General features: G+C 36.4%; 1 protein-coding gene across 1 annotated transcript in view; it reads left to right on the plus strand.

The window, feature by feature from the left end:
* The window catches only part of G3bp1 (G3BP stress granule assembly factor 1), a 37,731-nt gene extending 24,260 nt beyond the window's left edge, over nt 1-13,471 (plus strand). The window contains exons 6-12 of the mRNA XM_026388284.2: nt 92-185; nt 1,979-2,180; nt 3,005-3,106; nt 3,311-3,422; nt 3,590-3,718; nt 4,941-5,050; nt 5,936-13,471. Of these exons, the coding sequence (XP_026244069.1) occupies nt 92-185; nt 1,979-2,180; nt 3,005-3,106; nt 3,311-3,422; nt 3,590-3,718; nt 4,941-5,050; nt 5,936-6,142 (956 nt within the window). The 3' untranslated portion in view covers nt 6,143-13,471. The remainder of the gene's footprint in view (nt 1-91; nt 186-1,978; nt 2,181-3,004; nt 3,107-3,310; nt 3,423-3,589; nt 3,719-4,940; nt 5,051-5,935) is intronic.
* Nucleotides 13,472-17,834: the final 4,363 nt, after the last annotated feature.

Consider the following 17,834-nt stretch of genomic DNA (forward strand, 5'->3'; position numbering starts at 1 on the left):
AGTTTAAAAGATATGAATCTCCTGTAGTAGACATTATAATGAACTGAAAATTAGGTAAGCACAAATTATGTTTTAAATTTCTTTTCCTCAGAATCTGAGGAAGAAGTAGAGGAGCCTGAAGAAAGACAGCAGACACCTGAGGTGGTACCTGATGATTCTGGAACTTTCTATGATCAGACTGTCAGGTAAGGAAATTTTTGTGTACATGTCCAGGGCTACATAAGAAATTGCATTATCTGTCTCTTTGTTAGAGAGCAATCATACCGTCTCAGATTTGATATCAAATTATAATTTTCTAGAAGAATGATTTGGCTTTGGTACCTCTGACAAAATAAAAAAAATGATGTTTATTAATAGTAGAGTGTACTATGAGGACTGTTTAAATAGTACCTATCAGTTACTTTTTGGTTTAGTTTTTTCTTGGTGGCAAGTACAAATTTTTGAATATTTCTTTATCAATCGTTCACTAAATCAAGGTATTTCATTAAATGCTTTTGGGGAAGTATAAATTGTTAAGTACTGAGTGACCAGGTAGAAATTAAAATATGTGAGCTAAGTAGCAATAAAGAATTTTACCACCTCAGATGGCAAATATGTCATTATATTTTAGGGTTTTTTTATTTTTGTGCTTGGGACAGAAATGTGTTTGATAGGGATTGAAATGATGTTGCCATGAGACATCCTAAATGTTATGTTCAGTGCTTAATATTAATTAATATCAAAAAATTATAATAAATATTTTCAGTTGTTTATCAAAATGTGATGATGTCTAACGATATTACTCATTTGGATTGCTGGTTAAAAATGAAGATTGGTGGTCATGCCACAAATCTGCTGAATTAGAATTTCAGGAGGAAAAACACCTGCAGTTTAAAAAAAATTATTTATTTATTTATTGTAGTTGTAGATGGAGAGAATGCCTTTATTTTATTTGTTTATTTTTATATGGTGTTAAGGATCCAACCCAGTGCCTCACACATGCTAAGCAAGTGCTCTGCCACTGAGCTACAGCCTCAGCATACACTTGCAGTTTTAACAGCATTACTAGTGATTTATGTGGAAATTTAATAAGTGTTCTGAATTACAACTATCTTTATTTCTCCTAAAATTTCTTATGTGTTTTTATGAGAGTTTAAGAATGAGGTGTTAAGTATGAGGTACAGTTGTCTTAACGAGGTACACATAGATGTATGAAAGATCTCTAGAACTTTTCATTCAATGTGCAAAACAAACTATAGATTTTAAGAACAGCAACTTCCTCTTTCCCTCTTCCCCCAGCCCATTAGGTATGAGAGATTTTGTGATGTGTTATAAGTAAATGGCAAAACTTTTAGAATTTCTATAGGATGAGAAAATTTTCCATTTGTTTTGAATGAATTTGAGCAAATATTTTGACTTGAATTTGAGCAAATAACTTTTTAAACTTGCTTCTTTTTAATATTTATTTTTTTAATTTTAGTTGGATACAGTATCTTTAATTAATTAATCTATTTTTATGTGGTGCTGAGGATCGAACCCTAGCTAGGCGAGTGCTCTACCGCTGAGTCACAACCCCAGCCCCTTAAACTTGCTTCTTTTATCTTTTTTTTGTGCTGGAGATACAACCCAGACCTTGCTCATCCTATACATGTGCTTCACCATCAAGCTCTAGCCTCCTCCCTGAGAGAAGTTTTTTCCATGGTTAATACATTATTAAGAATTTCTGCCAGATGCTGTGGCACATGTCTTAATTCCAGTGGCCTGGGAGGCTGAGGCAGGAGGATTGTAAGTTCAAAGGCAGCCTCAGCAAATTAGTGAGACAATAAGCAACTCACTGAGACCCTGTCTCTAAATAAAATGTAAAAAAGGGCTGAGGATGTGGCTCAGTGTTTAAGCTCCTCTGGTTCAATCCCTGGTGTATCCCACCCCCCTGCCCCCCCCCAAAAAATTTCTAAGTCAGTGGAGGCAGAATGATATTTCTCAAATTTTCCTGTGAAAGCAATGACTTGGAAGAACATTTAGAGGAGCCTGTTGCTGAACCAGAGCCTGATCCTGAACCAGAACCAGAGCAAGAACCCGTATCTGAAATCCAAGAGGAAAAGTCTGAGCCGGTATTAGAAGAACCTGCTCCTGAGGATGCTCAGAAGAGTTCTTCTCCAGCACCTACAGATATAGCTCAAACAGTACAGGAAGACTTGAGGGTAAGGAACATGTCTTCATCTTTATTCTATTTTTACTTTTTAAAAAACTCTTTTCTCCTTTTTTAGTTGCTTTGTTAACCTTCTTGATGCATTTCCTATTGGTTTAGGGAAATTTCTTACATACTAGGCCATGTCTCAGATAAGAGGCATGATGCCTGTCACTTTGTAACATCAAAAGAAATGGCCTGTGGTTCCCACCCCCTCAAAGGTAGCTTGAATGCCTCTTAGGTATTCAAATGGTAAGTTCCATTTTTATCAGTCATTATCAACAATCTCTAGTCTTTTGATACTTCATCTTTTTTTTTAGTGGTGGAATTGGGGATTGAACCCATGGATGCTTTTACCCATGGAGGTGCATTCCTAGCTGTTTTTGTTTATTCATTTGTTTATTTATTTTGAGACAGGATCCCATTAAGTTGTTGAGGCTGGCCTCAAACTTAGTGATCCTTCTTAAATTGTAAATCATTATTTTAGTATTATAGCACAATATAAATGCAAAAATCAGTTTAATGAAAATAACAGTGAAATCTAGTTGAGGATTATCCATGTACATATATTATGTGTGTGTGTGTGTATATCTTCTTATTGACTAAAAGTAGCTTCTTTATCCCCAATCTTTTCATCTTTGACTTTAACTTGATCATTAGTTCAAGGAGTTTTAGTCCTAAATTTGTGAGTAGATGAAGGAAAGAAATTGCAAGATGTTTATAATCTCCATTCTATCTATGAGAATGTGATACATACATTATGCACAGGGAATCAAAAGTTGATAGCTTTTATGTTGTTTTGATAAGTAATGTAATCATGTAACATTGGTCCTTTAGACATTTTCTTGGGCATCTGTGACCAGTAAGAACCTTCCTCCCAGTGGAGCTGTTCCTGTTACTGGAATACCACCTCATGTAGTTAAAGTACCAGCTTCACAGGTAAGGCTCTGACTGGAGGCAAATTAATACGACTCAACAGAGGTTTAGAGAACAGGAACTGGCATATAGTTGTTTTTTAATGATTTTTTTTTGAGGGAACTGTCATATTTTACTTTGAACCTTAATTGTTAGTTTAGAAACTTCACAGGAAAAAATATGAGCCTGCTTTGTTTTTAGACAAAACTTAACTTGTAAATATTTTAGCCCCGTCCAGAGTCTAAGCCTGAATCTCAGATTCCACCACAGAGGCCTCAGAGGGATCAACGAGTACGAGAGCAACGAATAAATATTCCTCCTCAGAGGGGACCCAGACCAAGTAAGAGCTGAATTGGGAAATTTCTCTAGTTTGTGTGATTTTGAGATGATAACTTGGGAGACATTGATATTTTAGTATTTTTTACTGTGGAATAATAGAAGTGTTGCTTATGAATAGTCCCTGAAAGGTCTTTCTCTAGTCTTTCCTTGTTGTTTTTGTCTCTTAAGTCCGTGAGGCTGGTGAGCAAGGTGATATTGAGCCCCGAAGAATTGTGAGACATCCTGACAGTCACCAACTCTTCATTGGCAACCTGCCTCATGAAGTGGACAAATCAGAACTTAAAGATTTCTTTCAAAGTAAGTTATTTAGTTTTAACCACTACTTAATCTAGTGTAGCACCGTCCAGTAGAAATAGAGGAGCTGCATATATAATTTTAAGTTTTCTAGTAGTCATGTTAAAGTATAAACAAATCATTTCAAAATATAAATATATGAGGATCTGGGCATAGTGGCATGTGCTTGTAATCCCAGTAGCTTGGAAGGCTGAGGCATAAGGATCTCTAGTTCAAAGCCAGCCTCAGCATCTTAGTTAAGAAGCAACTTGGTGACACCCTGTCTCTATGTGACTCAGGGGTAAAGCACCCTTGGGTTCAATCTCCCGTACCCGTTCCTGCAAAAACAAAAAATCAGGTACAGATTACGCTTCCTTAAATCTGAAAATCCAAAATGCTCTTAAGCTTGGCATGGTGGTATACACCTAAAATCCCAGTGACTTGTGAGGCTAAGGTAACAGAATCCTATATTGAAGGCCAGTGTTAGCATCTTAGCAAAACCCTGTCTGAAAATAAAAAGGGGCTGGGGGTGTGACTAAGTGGTAGAGCACCCTGGATTGAGTCCCCAGTACTACCAAAAGTTTTTGTTTGTTGTTTGTTTAAAATATCTTTATTTATTTATTATTTTTATGTGGTGTGGAGGATCGAACCCAGTGCCCCACATGTGTGAGGCAAGTACTATACCACTGAGCCACAGCCCCAGGCCCCAAAAAGTTTTTTTAAAAAGGCATCTGGAATCCTCTAAAACCTGACTCTTGCGTGTCATCATTATGCCACAGATGAAAAATTCCACACCTGGGGCTGGGGATACAGCTCAGTTGGTAGAGTGCTTGTCTTGCATGCACAGGCCCTGGGTTCTATCCCCAGCACCACCAAAAAAAAAAAAAAAAAAAAAAAAAACAAGAAAAAGAAAAAAAAATCCACGCTTGACCTCATGTGTTAAGATTTGGATTCCATCCCTAAAATATCTTTTATACATTTACAAATGTTTCATAATAAAATCTGAAATCTTTTGTTCTTAGGCATTTCAGATAAGGGATACTCAGCCTGTGTTTTGCTTTCCTTTTTTATTTTTTAAAAATACTAATTCTGAAATCCAGTGTGTATTTTACACTCAAGGTACATGTCCATTTGGACTAGATGTATTTGAGGTGCTCAGTGTCTAGTGATACTGAACAGTGAACATCTAACATTTAAGAGGGAACTTTCTGCTAATAAATTATTTGAAAATCTGTTTCACTTGCAGATTATGGGAATGTGGTGGAGCTGCGCATAAACAGTGGTGGAAAATTACCCAATTTTGGTTTTGTTGTATTCGATGATTCTGAGCCTGTTCAGAAAGTTCTTAGTAACAGAGTAAGCAATTTTTTTTATCTTGATTTCTTCCTTTTTTTATGTTTGAAATATAGGTATGTTTTGGTTCTTTAGAGTGTATTCATCCTTAAGCTGTGTCTTTATATGTAAAATGTAATTTATTCCATCATATTTAACCCATTAAGACCTGTCTGGGAATTGTACTTGGAGATTACTCCTTCTTTGGGGTTAACCATAGATGTATCTTGCCTTTTCTTCATTTTACTGCGTAGGTAGAAGTCTGCTGCTGTGCTCTCTTCAATAATGTTTTGTGAGTACAGAAATAGTTTATGCAACATTGATCGCTATGTTATGTTGTAATATAGCACAGAGGTTTAAAGCTTATATTTCTCAGACAGGAGGCCGTGGATTACGTTCCTTTTCCCCCCATTCACTAGTGCAGTGACCCATAGACTTACTCTTGTCCCTTGTAAGGGACAAGTATCTTAACTTCCCTGGCCTTTAATTTGCTAGTATCTAGAATTTTATTTGCCTCGGTATAATGACATTTTTTTGAGATGAGAATGTACTTAGAATAAATATGTATAGTACCATCTCTGCATATTCTATGATGAAGTTTTAGCCTAAGCCTCTAAATCCATGGAGAAGGTGGCAATTCTTATTTATATTATCCTGTTTAGGATTTGTTAAGTAAATATAATGACAATTACTTATGTTGTTTAATTTGGCTTTTTTTAATTAGCCTGCCTACCTTACCACATTTCCTTGCTTTTGTTAACAGGAAAATATGTTGTCTGAGCTTAAAACAAAAATTGATTGCAAGAACTTGACTGATTTATAAGCTGCTGGTTCTTTCTGGTAGTGTCATTTTACTTTTGGTAGGTGTAGTTCATAAGCGCTGAGTCTGGTTACCTTGATTTCTTCCAGCCAATCATGTTCAGAGGTGAAGTCCGACTGAATGTGGAAGAGAAGAAGACTCGAGCTGCTCGGGAAGGGGACCGTCGAGATAACCGCCTGCGGGGACCTGGAGGCCCTCGAGGTGGGCTGGGCGGTGGAATGAGAGGCCCTCCCCGTGGAGGCATGGTGCAGAAACCAGGATTTGGAGTGGGAAGGGGGATTGCTCCACGGCAGTGAATTGCTCTTCACTGGTCTTCATGAAGCATAAAAATCCCAGCTTCTGCAGAATGGTGAATTTCTTCAACCAGCCTTTGTTATCTTGGAGTATGATGATCCTAGTCTTATAAACTGCTTAAGTTTGTACAATTTTACTTCTTTTTGTGTTAATGGTGTGTGATCCTTCCCTTTTCCCTTCTCCTGGCCTTTTAGTCCTTCACTTCCAGTTTTGTGGAACGCTATTTTAGGAATAACGAATTTTTAAAGAAGAAAAAACGAAAAGACTGAATTTCCTTGCTTACTTTGCATATACAGACTGGATTTTTTTTTTTTTAAACAGCCATTTCCCCAAAGGAATGTGTCTTGCTTATTACTGACATTTGGTATGTTTCATTCATTGGAATATTTCTTACTTATTTTCTACGTGTTTCAAAACCTGTGAGGAATGCAGGATTTGGTAAGCATTTTGGAGGCAGGAAAAATCCAAATTGTTTATTCTTTGAGAGTTACGACTACCTTCTGATGTGGAAAAATTGCCATTGGAAAATTTGACATTTGATTCTCCCTGATGTGGTTAAAAACTGAATAAAAGGTGTTAATAGAACTTTTTTCTTTTGATATGTGATCACAAAATAATTCTAAAACCTACTGTTTTTACCATTGAAATTTAAATTGTGAGATAGGTTTTAAATGTCTAGAATGCAATTAATAGGCTTTTCTTGAACTGTTAGATTCTTTTGAAGTAGAGTTTTTTCATGTTTCATCTGTATTTGTTTAAAAAAAAAAAAAAGAAAAGAAAAAAAATCCCCCCCAACCAAATAACAACCAGAGCAAAAACTGTTGTGCCTTCTATTTATCTTCGGTTCCAATCTTGGCAGTTGTTTAAAGAAAAATAAAAAAAAAAAATTAGATTTGTTTTATTAGGTTCAGAGTATGTGGGGAATTGTAGAGTTCCTCTTTTCATCACCTTGTATGTCTTTTGTTAATATTTGTTATGCCTTATTCTAAAACTGAGTCTCAAACTGGAATGCCTTGGAGGACAGATACTTTTGTAGAGGTCGTTTGACCTAAATAGTTAAGCATTTGTATTAAGTTTTATTTTGATATCTAATCAGATTCTTAATCATAGCCCATAAGAAGGAATGCAACTTTAATATTGGACTTTGCTGATGTGTTTAGTGTCTGCAATTTTTTTTCTTTAAATCATAGCCATATGGTAAATTTTCTATTTTGTTATGGTTCTCTTTTATTGATGGGCATGCAGTGGGTGTTTCTTGGAAATGGCCAATTTTTATTAAAATATTTCTGGAAGAAAATTTAATCTGGCAATATAGACTAATAATACTCATTTTATATAGTATGTTATCTGTTGCATGCTGTGTGTGAGGTGGGTGAAGGTTTTGTTTACATGTGTGAGACAAGCCTTTATATTGGTAACTTGTTATAATTAGGGCAACCAGGTTAGTCTTTACCCTTAACAGTGTTCATGCTTAGGACTTTTCATTTGAGGATAACATAGAAATAGCAGTTTTGTTTCACCATTGCTGAGAAATTATAGATTTTTTTGTGAACAGGTTAGGTTAAGACTGAAGTGATGTTATCAATTTAGTCTCCATACCTCAGCTATTTGAAAATTGCCATCATCTCCTTCACATAAAGAAATTTATGTAACTGAGTTACGTGCCTGTTTTGTGGATCATTTTAAGTAACTCTTTGATAATCACTTTATTTGGCCCAGATTAGTGATAATTGGAAAGAAATCAACTTGCAAATTCATAGCTTATATTAAGCTTTTGATTAAAAAAGAAAGCTTTAAATTGGCAGTAACTTCAAGGTCATAAATTAAAGATAGCTTAGAAATTACTTTTTATAATTGAGTACAAAGTTGTGCATTTAAAAAAACAAGTTCATATCAATCAGAAGTTTAAGGGCACTAACTTGATATAGTTATTTCTTGAGTTGGTGCTGTTAGTACATCCTGGAGAGCATTTGGAAATGTGAGATTTGGAAGGATTGTGAGGAGCAATAACATATACTGGGTGGGGACCAAGGTTGTTTTGCAAAAGTAAAGCAATCCCATTGAGAACACTAATGGTCCCTACTCCTGTGGGTAAGTGGAACAGTGGGATTAGGGAAACTAGTGAAGGAAGTAAAATTCAGCCTCAGATAAATAATTAGGAAATGTAAATCTCTCTGAGGAATTAGAATAGCATCTGTTCTAAGTAATTAATAATTCCTATTTTTTGTACGGCCACGTGCATTGTGTGTGTGTGTGTGTGTGTGTGTGTGTGTGTAAATGAATGTTTAAATGGGGAGAGGTGTAGCAATATGTGCTATATGGCTGCTTATAATGTTGCAAGGAATTGTTGCATTATCTCGGAAAACAAAAGTTGTTTCCTAAATAATTTCAAGTCATCAGAATTGGGATGGATGTGGGGTTTTGAATGGCATTGGATCTAAGAAATAGGATTTAGCATCATAGTTGACACTGTTAAGAATCCCAATACCATTATTTACATTATTGCTTACAGAATAAACATGAGAGCATAAAGATGCATATATTGACACTGCTAGAAAGTTGAAGTGAAATACGTTGCTCTAAGATTTCTGTAGGCAGCAGCAGCTTATTACATAAAACTTTTTCAGATTTTAAAGTACAAATTTTTATTTGTAGGAACAGCTCAATTCATAATTCGATAGTGAGCTTGAGATTTTTGACCCATAAATATTTTAACTGGGTGAATTTAATTTGGTTTGGTGTGTTTTGGTCTTTTAAGACCTGCTTGTTGAATATCCATCTTGGGGGCTGGGGCTATAGCTCAGTGGTAGAGCACCTGCCTTGCACATGTGAGGCATTGGGTTCAATCCTCAGCACCACATAAAAATAAATAAATATATTGTGTCCATCTACAACTAATAAATAAATAAATAAATAATATGTAGATCTTGGCTTTTTAAAAATATTTTTATTTCTTAGTGAGATTGTATTCCTGTGTTCTCAAGTCTTTTGAGCTATTGTTAGGGAGTAGTAAAGAGGATAGTCCAAAAATAATTATCTGATTGTGGATGACTGGATTACTACCACAGCATTAGTTCAATTGCATTTCAGTTTTAAGTTAGAAAACTTAATTCTCACATCTACTCTGTAGATTACATGGTGTTATCCTCAATAAAACAGATGGAAGAAATGGCATTAGAACAGGTAAATTATGAGGCCTTAAAAGTCATCTGTAGCAAGGAGCAGAATGACTTTCAAAATTGTGTTTTCTGTGGAATCATGTTTACTTATTTATATTTGAATGGCATATTTAGTGAGTAGGATTTCTATAATAAAATTACTACTATATGGAGACCTCAGTCTGAAATACATTCAGAACAAGTTTATCATTACTGTTCACTTACTTTAATGCAAATCAAATCATTGAACTTGGATTTAGGGCTTCTTTTGATATTTGCAGATTGTATAGTAACATAAAATAGTAAACTTGTTCTTAATTTTTTTTTTTTTTTAAACTGGGGATTGAACCCAGGGGCGCTTTACCACTGAGTTACATTCCCTGCCTTTTTATTTTTTTATTTGGAGACAGGTTCTTACTAAGTGGCTGAAGCTGGCCTAGAACTTGCATTCCTCCTGCCTTAGCCTCCTCACTTGCTAGGATTTTAGGCATGTACTATCATGCCTGACTGTTTCTGCATTTTTAAAAAATCTATTTGGATAATTCATTTGATATAAATTTGAAATCTGAATGTAGATGATCACAATATTTTTACTATAATTCAAGTGAGTTTATAATTGTTTTATACATACAGTTGCCATTCTTGACACTTTTTTTCAGCCCTTTTTTGAAGACCCTTCTAGAATTTAGTGATACAGTGGAAAATGTTGCACTTTATAGAAAGCGGTTAGTCTCAGTATGGAAATAATCTTTCCATGAAGTTTAGATTTGTAGGCAATGATTTATGCTGAATGACTTATTTGTTTTAAGTAAATGGTTGCTTTTGTCAAATCTGCTGATCTAAAGATGTTGTTTCCGTTTTATTTTTGTGCTATTTAAAAGAATCTGCAGAACTGCATACAGATGAGATAATTTCTGACTTTAGTTCAACAATTTTTAACCTTGTAAAAGAAGGAATGTGGGGATTTTAGCTAACTTCTTATATACCAAAAGTAGACAACAGACAGTTGGAGACAGCCTTCCACAGTGTTTTAAAAACTGGGCAATGTCCTGTGTGAAATGGGGGGGCAGATGAAGGTTGCTGGTTCAATGATAGCCGTATGGCACTACAGACAGTGAAATAAGGAGTTCTGGTCTTAAAGTAATGCCATTTGGGGTTTATATTTGTTCACTTGATGTTGAGGTTCTAGGGACCACAGGTAGGCTTGTGAACTCTATAGTAAGGGAAAAATGGTGACACACTTGAGATAAAACTTTAATTCTGTACATTCTTAGTGGATATGTTTTTAGCTCAGAATAATAAATTAGACTGTCTTGCTCATGTTTTCATGTCACTGTCTGAAAGCATGACCTGAATGAGTGAAAAGTTGATTCGAAGTCACCTTTAACCAATTTTGGTTTTGATTATGATTATGGTTTAAAATCAAGATTATATTCAATTCTGTTTATATTTTTTGAAAACTTTGTGGATAGTCGTTCTACTCCCTGGCTTCCAACTTGAGCCTGGTAGCTTTTTCTTTTTTCTTTTTATTCCACTGTTAATTCTATAAGTGTGATGTTGTTGGTTATAGTAATACAGAAATGTTTAATACTTTGAAATATGGCCAGTCACAGGTTTGCAAGGGATGGACGTTACAGCATATTTATCAATTCATTTTGAAATACTTTAGCAAGTACTTGTTTTTCAGGAATCCACTTACGAGATGAGATGTTTGCCTATATTTTTGGTAGTAATTAGAGGGAAGATTGTATCAATATGGGCAGAAACAATTTCAACTATTGCTGCAATTAAAGCCATTTTGGTTGCTGGTATTCGCCATGCTTCAATATTACCTGTTCTACTTTGGATTTGTTCACATTTTAAAACTTTGTTGTGAAGATTGTGTATGCACTGAATGAAGACACCATGAAGCTGACATAGGAAAGAAGAGGGTGGGCTGGCTGGCTCGCTCTCTCTCTCTCTCTCTCTCTCTCTCTCTCTCTCTCTCTCTCTCTCCCCCCTCTCTCTCCAGTTGGGTGCACATTTAACTAGAGTAGCTTGTAGGACATGTTTTAAAAATAAATTCATGTATAAGTAGATGTTAGAGATATTGAAGGGAGGGTTGAACGAAAGTGGTCTTTAGCTGATGGAATAGGAATTATTTGTGATTTATATGGAAAAACATTTTTAAGTGAGGAAAAATGAGAATATTATCTTGGTCCCCCCCCCCACCCATTCTGATTATCTTCAACAGGAAAGACTTAAGACTCCTGTAGTTTTTCAATCATAGAAAAACATTGTTAGTGCTGGAAAGGCTTAATACGTGATTTTTCCAACTCCTCCATTTTACAGATGATACAGATGGCTCAGAGGATTGGTCAGTATGGTTCCTAATATGCTTGTAGAAGAAATATGGAGAATCTTCAGGGATCACCAGTCCAGGTTCCCTGTAGGAAGGCCAGAGCTGCTAAAGTTCAGGATGTGGGAAGAGAAGGGAAGGCACCACATTTTATTTGCTTACTCAGTTCACCCTTCAGTCTAGTTTTCATACCCAGGTTTTGTGTGTGTGTGTGTGTGTTTCTTCCTTTTAGAACTGGCTTCATGCCCAGCTCTAGCAGGGTCTGTTGTCTAAGGACATTAAAAACTTTTGCTTCCCTCAGGGATGGGTTTACTACTAGCTCTCTCAGAAAGCTATTGGGTATCCTAATATTTTAATAGCTGAAACTCAGCTGTAATTTTCTTCTAAAATCCTTCAGCATTTTGTATTCTGTACATTGTGGTGTTTTTCCACCTTGTATTGTTATAACTGTAAGCTCCTAGGGGGCAGCAATTTGGCCTTAGGCATATACCCTGTTTAGTGCCTGGCAGTGCCATATGTGTATCAGGGTCCTAATACTCCTTTCCAGTTATTTCTCTCATTCGTTATAGAAATGATGCTCCAGTATGCTGAACTGCTTGTGGTCCCCCTAATCAGCTTGGCCTTGCTAATTCCCTGGCGGTAGTGCCTTTTCTCCTTGAATACATTTTTGCATCTGTACCCTGGACCCCAGTCTGCCATCAAAGTAATTTTTATCAAGGTTCAGTTCAGGAGGTCCCCTTCTCGCCCCCCCCCCCCCAAAAAAAAATTTGTATCAAAAATAGGGAATCCCTTTTGGGGACTGATGATGTATCCAGGATTCAAAATGAGGAACAGTTTTGTTCTTATGTTTCCCTTCCATTTTGTCCCCTCTCTTTGAGTTTTATGTGAAATTTCCATATGAAATTTCAGAAAACGTAATTTTTCCTCCCCTTTGGAATTAGCATGGATATGTGTATACAGATGGTTCAGTAAATATTCTTTTATATACATGTATCACAGGAATTTTACATTCCATCTTCAAACTGACCTTCATTTTTAAAGTTAAAGTGTTCCTAGAACACTTGATACCTTTCTCATGGTTTATAACTTACTCCTTAAACCTAGAGTTAGAATTATATCTGTTCACTACCTTGTTAGACTATAAGCTCCTAGAGGACAAGGACTGGGGAATTAATTCCTATATTTCTAATTATAGGAAGGTACAGTGACTTATTCTAGAAGTCCTAAATAACAATTTAATTTTCAGTTTTCATTATTAAAAGCAAAGAATGCCTGGAGGTAGTCTTGAATGCACTAAATTTTAGGCACTGTGACACTTCAGTAGGGGAAAATGTTGGAAATTTGGAGGGGATGGGGAGGAAGTCACTGGCTGTTTTGAGCTTCTTCCATTCCTGGTGTTGTATCAGATTGTCCCTGATCTATCCCAGTGCCGGGTTTCCACACAAAATGATTTTGTTCCTTCATTGCTCTTCATTCATAACATTGCCTATCCTACACGAGTCATCTGCTTCCCTTTTTGTTAACTCCTTACATCCAGTCTCCAGTCTCCAGCTAAGTCCTCTATCATTCTACCTCAGTAGTCTTTCACATCTCTCCTCACCTAGGTAATTTCAGTAGTTTTTAGCTCCACATTATCTCCTTACTCCAGCTTATTTTATACACAATATTAGATTCATCTTACCAAAGCCTAGCTCTGACCATGTATCCCACCCACTTGTGTGTTCTATCTCCCCCACTAGACTGTAAGCTCCTTACGGGCAGGACCTGTGTCTAGAGTCATCTTTGTTATCCCCCGTAGCACCTACCAATAAATATTTCTTGAATGAACAAATGAATTCTCATTTCTCAGCATAAAGCTTGTCTAAAGTGAAATGTTTTTCAGGTTATACATAAGTTTCTCTCTGGGGTAATTGCAAGACTTCAAAAGTTTTCTCACATGAAGTTGGTCTGATGATAACAATTATGACTTAACCACAGAAAATTTCAGAAAACTTTAATTTTTTTCCATTGGAATCAGCATGGATATGTGTATGGATGGTTCAATAAATATACTTTTATATACATGTATCACAGAAATTTTACATTCCATCTTCAAACTGCAGAAATAGATTTTTTTACAAGCCAAAAAATAACTGCCATAACTTTTATGACTCCATGCAAAAAAGGGAAGAGTAAGGGGCCACAGGGAATTGGTTGTTCAAGGTTGAATGTCCAATAAAAAGTAAAAATGTTACATCAAGGAAGCGATTGCTTAACACGCTGCTTAAGGTGGTAGCCAAACAAATCCTTAACTGCAGCATTAAGGCCATACCAAGTTTATACATATATACAAAGAAATTTCCATATAAAAGACACTATTACATTTTCTTCTGGGAAAGGTTGAGGAACTTCTTGAGTAATTCTGACTCAATTTTCCAGACCAGTTAAGATGCCCCCAGGCTGCTACTTTTAAATCTACTTCGGCTACCTGTTTATAGAGTTGCTGCTATATGGGCTTGTGATTTTTCTGGTCTCATGTTGGAAGTATGAATCGCCTTGAATCTCTTATGTTACGCGTGATCAGGTACTTTAAGCTGAGCTCAATGCCCAGCCAAGCATATGTCTTGCATCTCCTCCCAGAAGTACATGGAATCACAGTATACTAACTTGTGGGCGTCATACCTGTAACAGACTTCACAGCCATGTAGACACTGTCCTAAAGAATTATACAATGCCCTTCTGTTCTTTGGGGTTAAAATAACTTCACTTGAATAATGGGCAACTAGACTAGAGTTAGGTTTCAAGAAATATCCCATGTTGAAATTTAATTTCTGATATTTTATGCTTTGTATTTCATGACATGTTAAAATTGGCAGCTATCTTTTTGGAGAAAAAAATGTGAAGTAGCTCAGAAAAATCACCTGGAATTTGCTTTTCTGCCTAAACATCAAACCAGGGAACTATTAAGACAAGGTAGTTTTGTGCAAATACCTGAACAGGTAAAATGGGGACTTCCAGCTATGCAGAAGTCACTTGCTTTGGCAAGATTTGGGTGGGACTCAGATTGCACACTTTGGTTCTGTTGGCAGAAACCAGCCCATCTTAATTTGGCGGAATGCATCCTGAGTTGAAATGAAAATTGAAACGTTTCTAAATCTAGGATAAATTATGTAAATAAAAAAACCCTTTTTCCCAATGGCTGAATTAGAGCATTTATTTTACAATGTTATAACTCAATTTGGAATGTTTTGAATCAATCTGATTTAATTTTTGATTTGGAAGTACTGTACTTTGAACACATGCAAAACTCATTGCATTCCTGTCACGCACCACTCTTTCAAATGATACTAGTTATATACACTGCAGCAGTTTGCATCTGTTCTGAATACGGTGGTTTAACCAACAGGTCTGTTGTAATGTTGAGACAATGAGACTAGAATATCCTTGGGATAATAATAAATTTATTAAGAGTTTTTTTTTTTTTTCACTCTGGTTCATTCTGCCTATTTCACACCAAAGCTGCTGAGTTTTTTTAGCTGTATTTTTTCCCCCAATTTTTTTACTTGAAGGTCTCTGAGATAGGCCCACTATATTTGTTTTTTGAAAGTAGAACTCAGATGTAAAAGACTTTTAGAGAGCTTGCTAGCATGCACAAGCATCCCAAGGAGTAAGCATTTCATCTGTGTCCAATATAAGAAGTAGCAGGATGGGTCCCTTTGGAATTCACTCATTTCATTTTAACTTGTTAGTGCTGAAAATATCATAATGACTTAGGTATTGGAAGATTGAACATTAAAATATGAAGTATGAATTTTAAATACTCCGAAATGCCCTATGAGAATGTCCTTTTTTTTTTTTCTGCTTTCATAATATTCAGGCTAAATTGGCATGTTGAACATGGTATACACTTTCAAATGAGGTAGAAACATATCTAACATGGAAAAGGTTGAGTTTCCCAAACTGACTGTTTGATATGTAAGCACCAGTTTTCAAAAAGATTGGGGGTCAATCTTTTATTTACTAGGGTAGATAATACTAAGCTTTCCCCACAATATTCTTTCTAGATTTGCTTACTGTAAAAGGCTATTCCTTCTACCTGTTTGCACTAGCAATGACTTGGTAAAACTCAACTACACTTAATCTCTATTTCTACTAATCATGTCTTTTTTTTTTCTTTTTTAATTTATCGACTAATTACGAGCTTTGAATAGAGATGCTTTTGGGTTGAGGGGAGGAATTTCAGATGCAATCTGAAGGTTAAGAGACATTCAAGGTTACACTTTTTCTCAAGGTCTACTCTATTACACATAACAAATCAACAAAAGATAACATTGGAACCACAAGCTCCCCTTTAGATTCCTTCATTGTACTAAGTGGTAAGTAACTCTGGGAATAACTTTCACAATTAATGTAGAAATGGGAGCTGAGTATAGAACCATGACTTTACAACTAACTCCCCCTCCCCACACACATATACAATGTCAAGTCTTGTTGCGTTTAGCAGATGCCCTTGAAAGTGTAAATTGCTACTGGGTACCATATATACTTATGAGAGAAGAAAAGGTAGGTTCCTCCAAGAGAAGAACAGAAAAATCTGAACTGGGTAGAAGTGTCAACTAGTAAGGGACAGAATGAGCCGTTCTGCTCATGAAGAAATACTCTGCCACTGAGAACTGCTACAGTGAGTCCTAATAGGATTCCTATTGACGCATGTTTCAATGTACTCCAAATGTATCTTTCCCAAGCCAAGCGTTTAATCGCTGCCTTGCCTGTGCCCCTTATTTTTTTATCACAATATTTTTGCTCATGCTATATTTTCTCTGCCTGGAAATCCACTGTCCCTATCTGTCAAAACCCCTCTCTCTTCCTTACTGGGGATTGAATCCAGGGATGTTTTACCACTGAGTTATATCACCAGCCCTTTTTTAAAATTTTGATACAGGGTCTCCCCAAGTAGTCCAAGTTGACCTCAAACTTTGTGATCTTCCTGCCTTAGCCTCCCCAGTGACTAGTATTATAGGTGAGTGTCTGTTTCAGCTCTCATGTTTTTTTTTTTTTTTTTGGGGGGTGTACTAGGATTGAACCCGGGGGCGCTTTACTATTTGCTACACCCCTATCCTTTTATTTTTAAAATTTCAGATGCTGTTTCCCTAAATTGCTGAGGCTGTCCTCAAACTTGAGATCCTGCCTCAGCTTCCCAAGGCACTGGGTAATATTATAGACCTGTGCCACCACTGCACCCAACTCTCTTCTGTTCTTTTAAGTTAACTGCTCAAGTGGCCTTGCAACATGCTGATTTATTTTCTGCCTGCTTCATGACACTCTGCTTTCTGTTACATACTTCATGCATTCCTTGTTCATAATTACTGGTACTTTTATATTATAGGAAAGTAGTAGGCTGTGTTTTATTCTGATGTCATGTTTTTATGACAAATTTAATGAAAAAGGTGGAAGCTTTGAAGAGGCAGATGTGGGGAGGTTAAAAAAAGGATTAAAAAAAACTGGACAATATTTCATATGATTGAATATGTTCTAGTGCGGATATGACACTAACTTTGGAGATGTCCCTGTGCACATTTCAACCTAAAAGGCCTATTTGCTTTCCCTAGGCTGAGACATTGTGAAAAATAATTCAAAGGTAAATGTATAAAAGTTGCCTGGAGACTCACTAAGCCAGCCAGTCTTGGGGCCCCTAGGAGGGATCCAGAGTGCCACTTGCCTCACCAACATTTAGAGCTGTACAGAGGGGTTCTAATCTGGCTTTTAGATTAGAAAGTGCTAAGACATTCCAGATATCACTGTATTGTAACTCATGGTCCTGTCTTGCCAAAGATCAAACTTAATAGATGCAGCTTAAGAGACACAGGTGAGGGCAAGTGGGTCCTAGGATACAGTGGTAGAAGCCTTGTCCCATGAACTGGACTGGCTAGTTTGTGCACATCAAGTTACCTAGGCTATACTTAGGTCAGGAACAGAAAGACCTGGAGACAAGCAGAAGCCATCTTCTTAATTTTGTGTATGTATAGTTAGGGGAAAGGCTCTATTCACATATTTTCCTTCTAACTCCATTTTCCCAGCCGGTTGCTAGAGCTTGGATGGGAGTAAAGAGCCATTAGAAGTCCCTCCTTTATCTGGAATACTGGCTAGGCTGTCACTTTGAATACTTATGTTTCAATAGTATCCCACACGAAAAGAAGGTCCCTTTTTACCTGAACACCT

The sequence above is a fragment of the Urocitellus parryii genome, chromosome 1, assembly GCF_045843805.1.
Source record: "Urocitellus parryii isolate mUroPar1 chromosome 1, mUroPar1.hap1, whole genome shotgun sequence".
NCBI classification, from domain to species: Eukaryota; Metazoa; Chordata; class Mammalia; order Rodentia; family Sciuridae; genus Urocitellus; species Urocitellus parryii.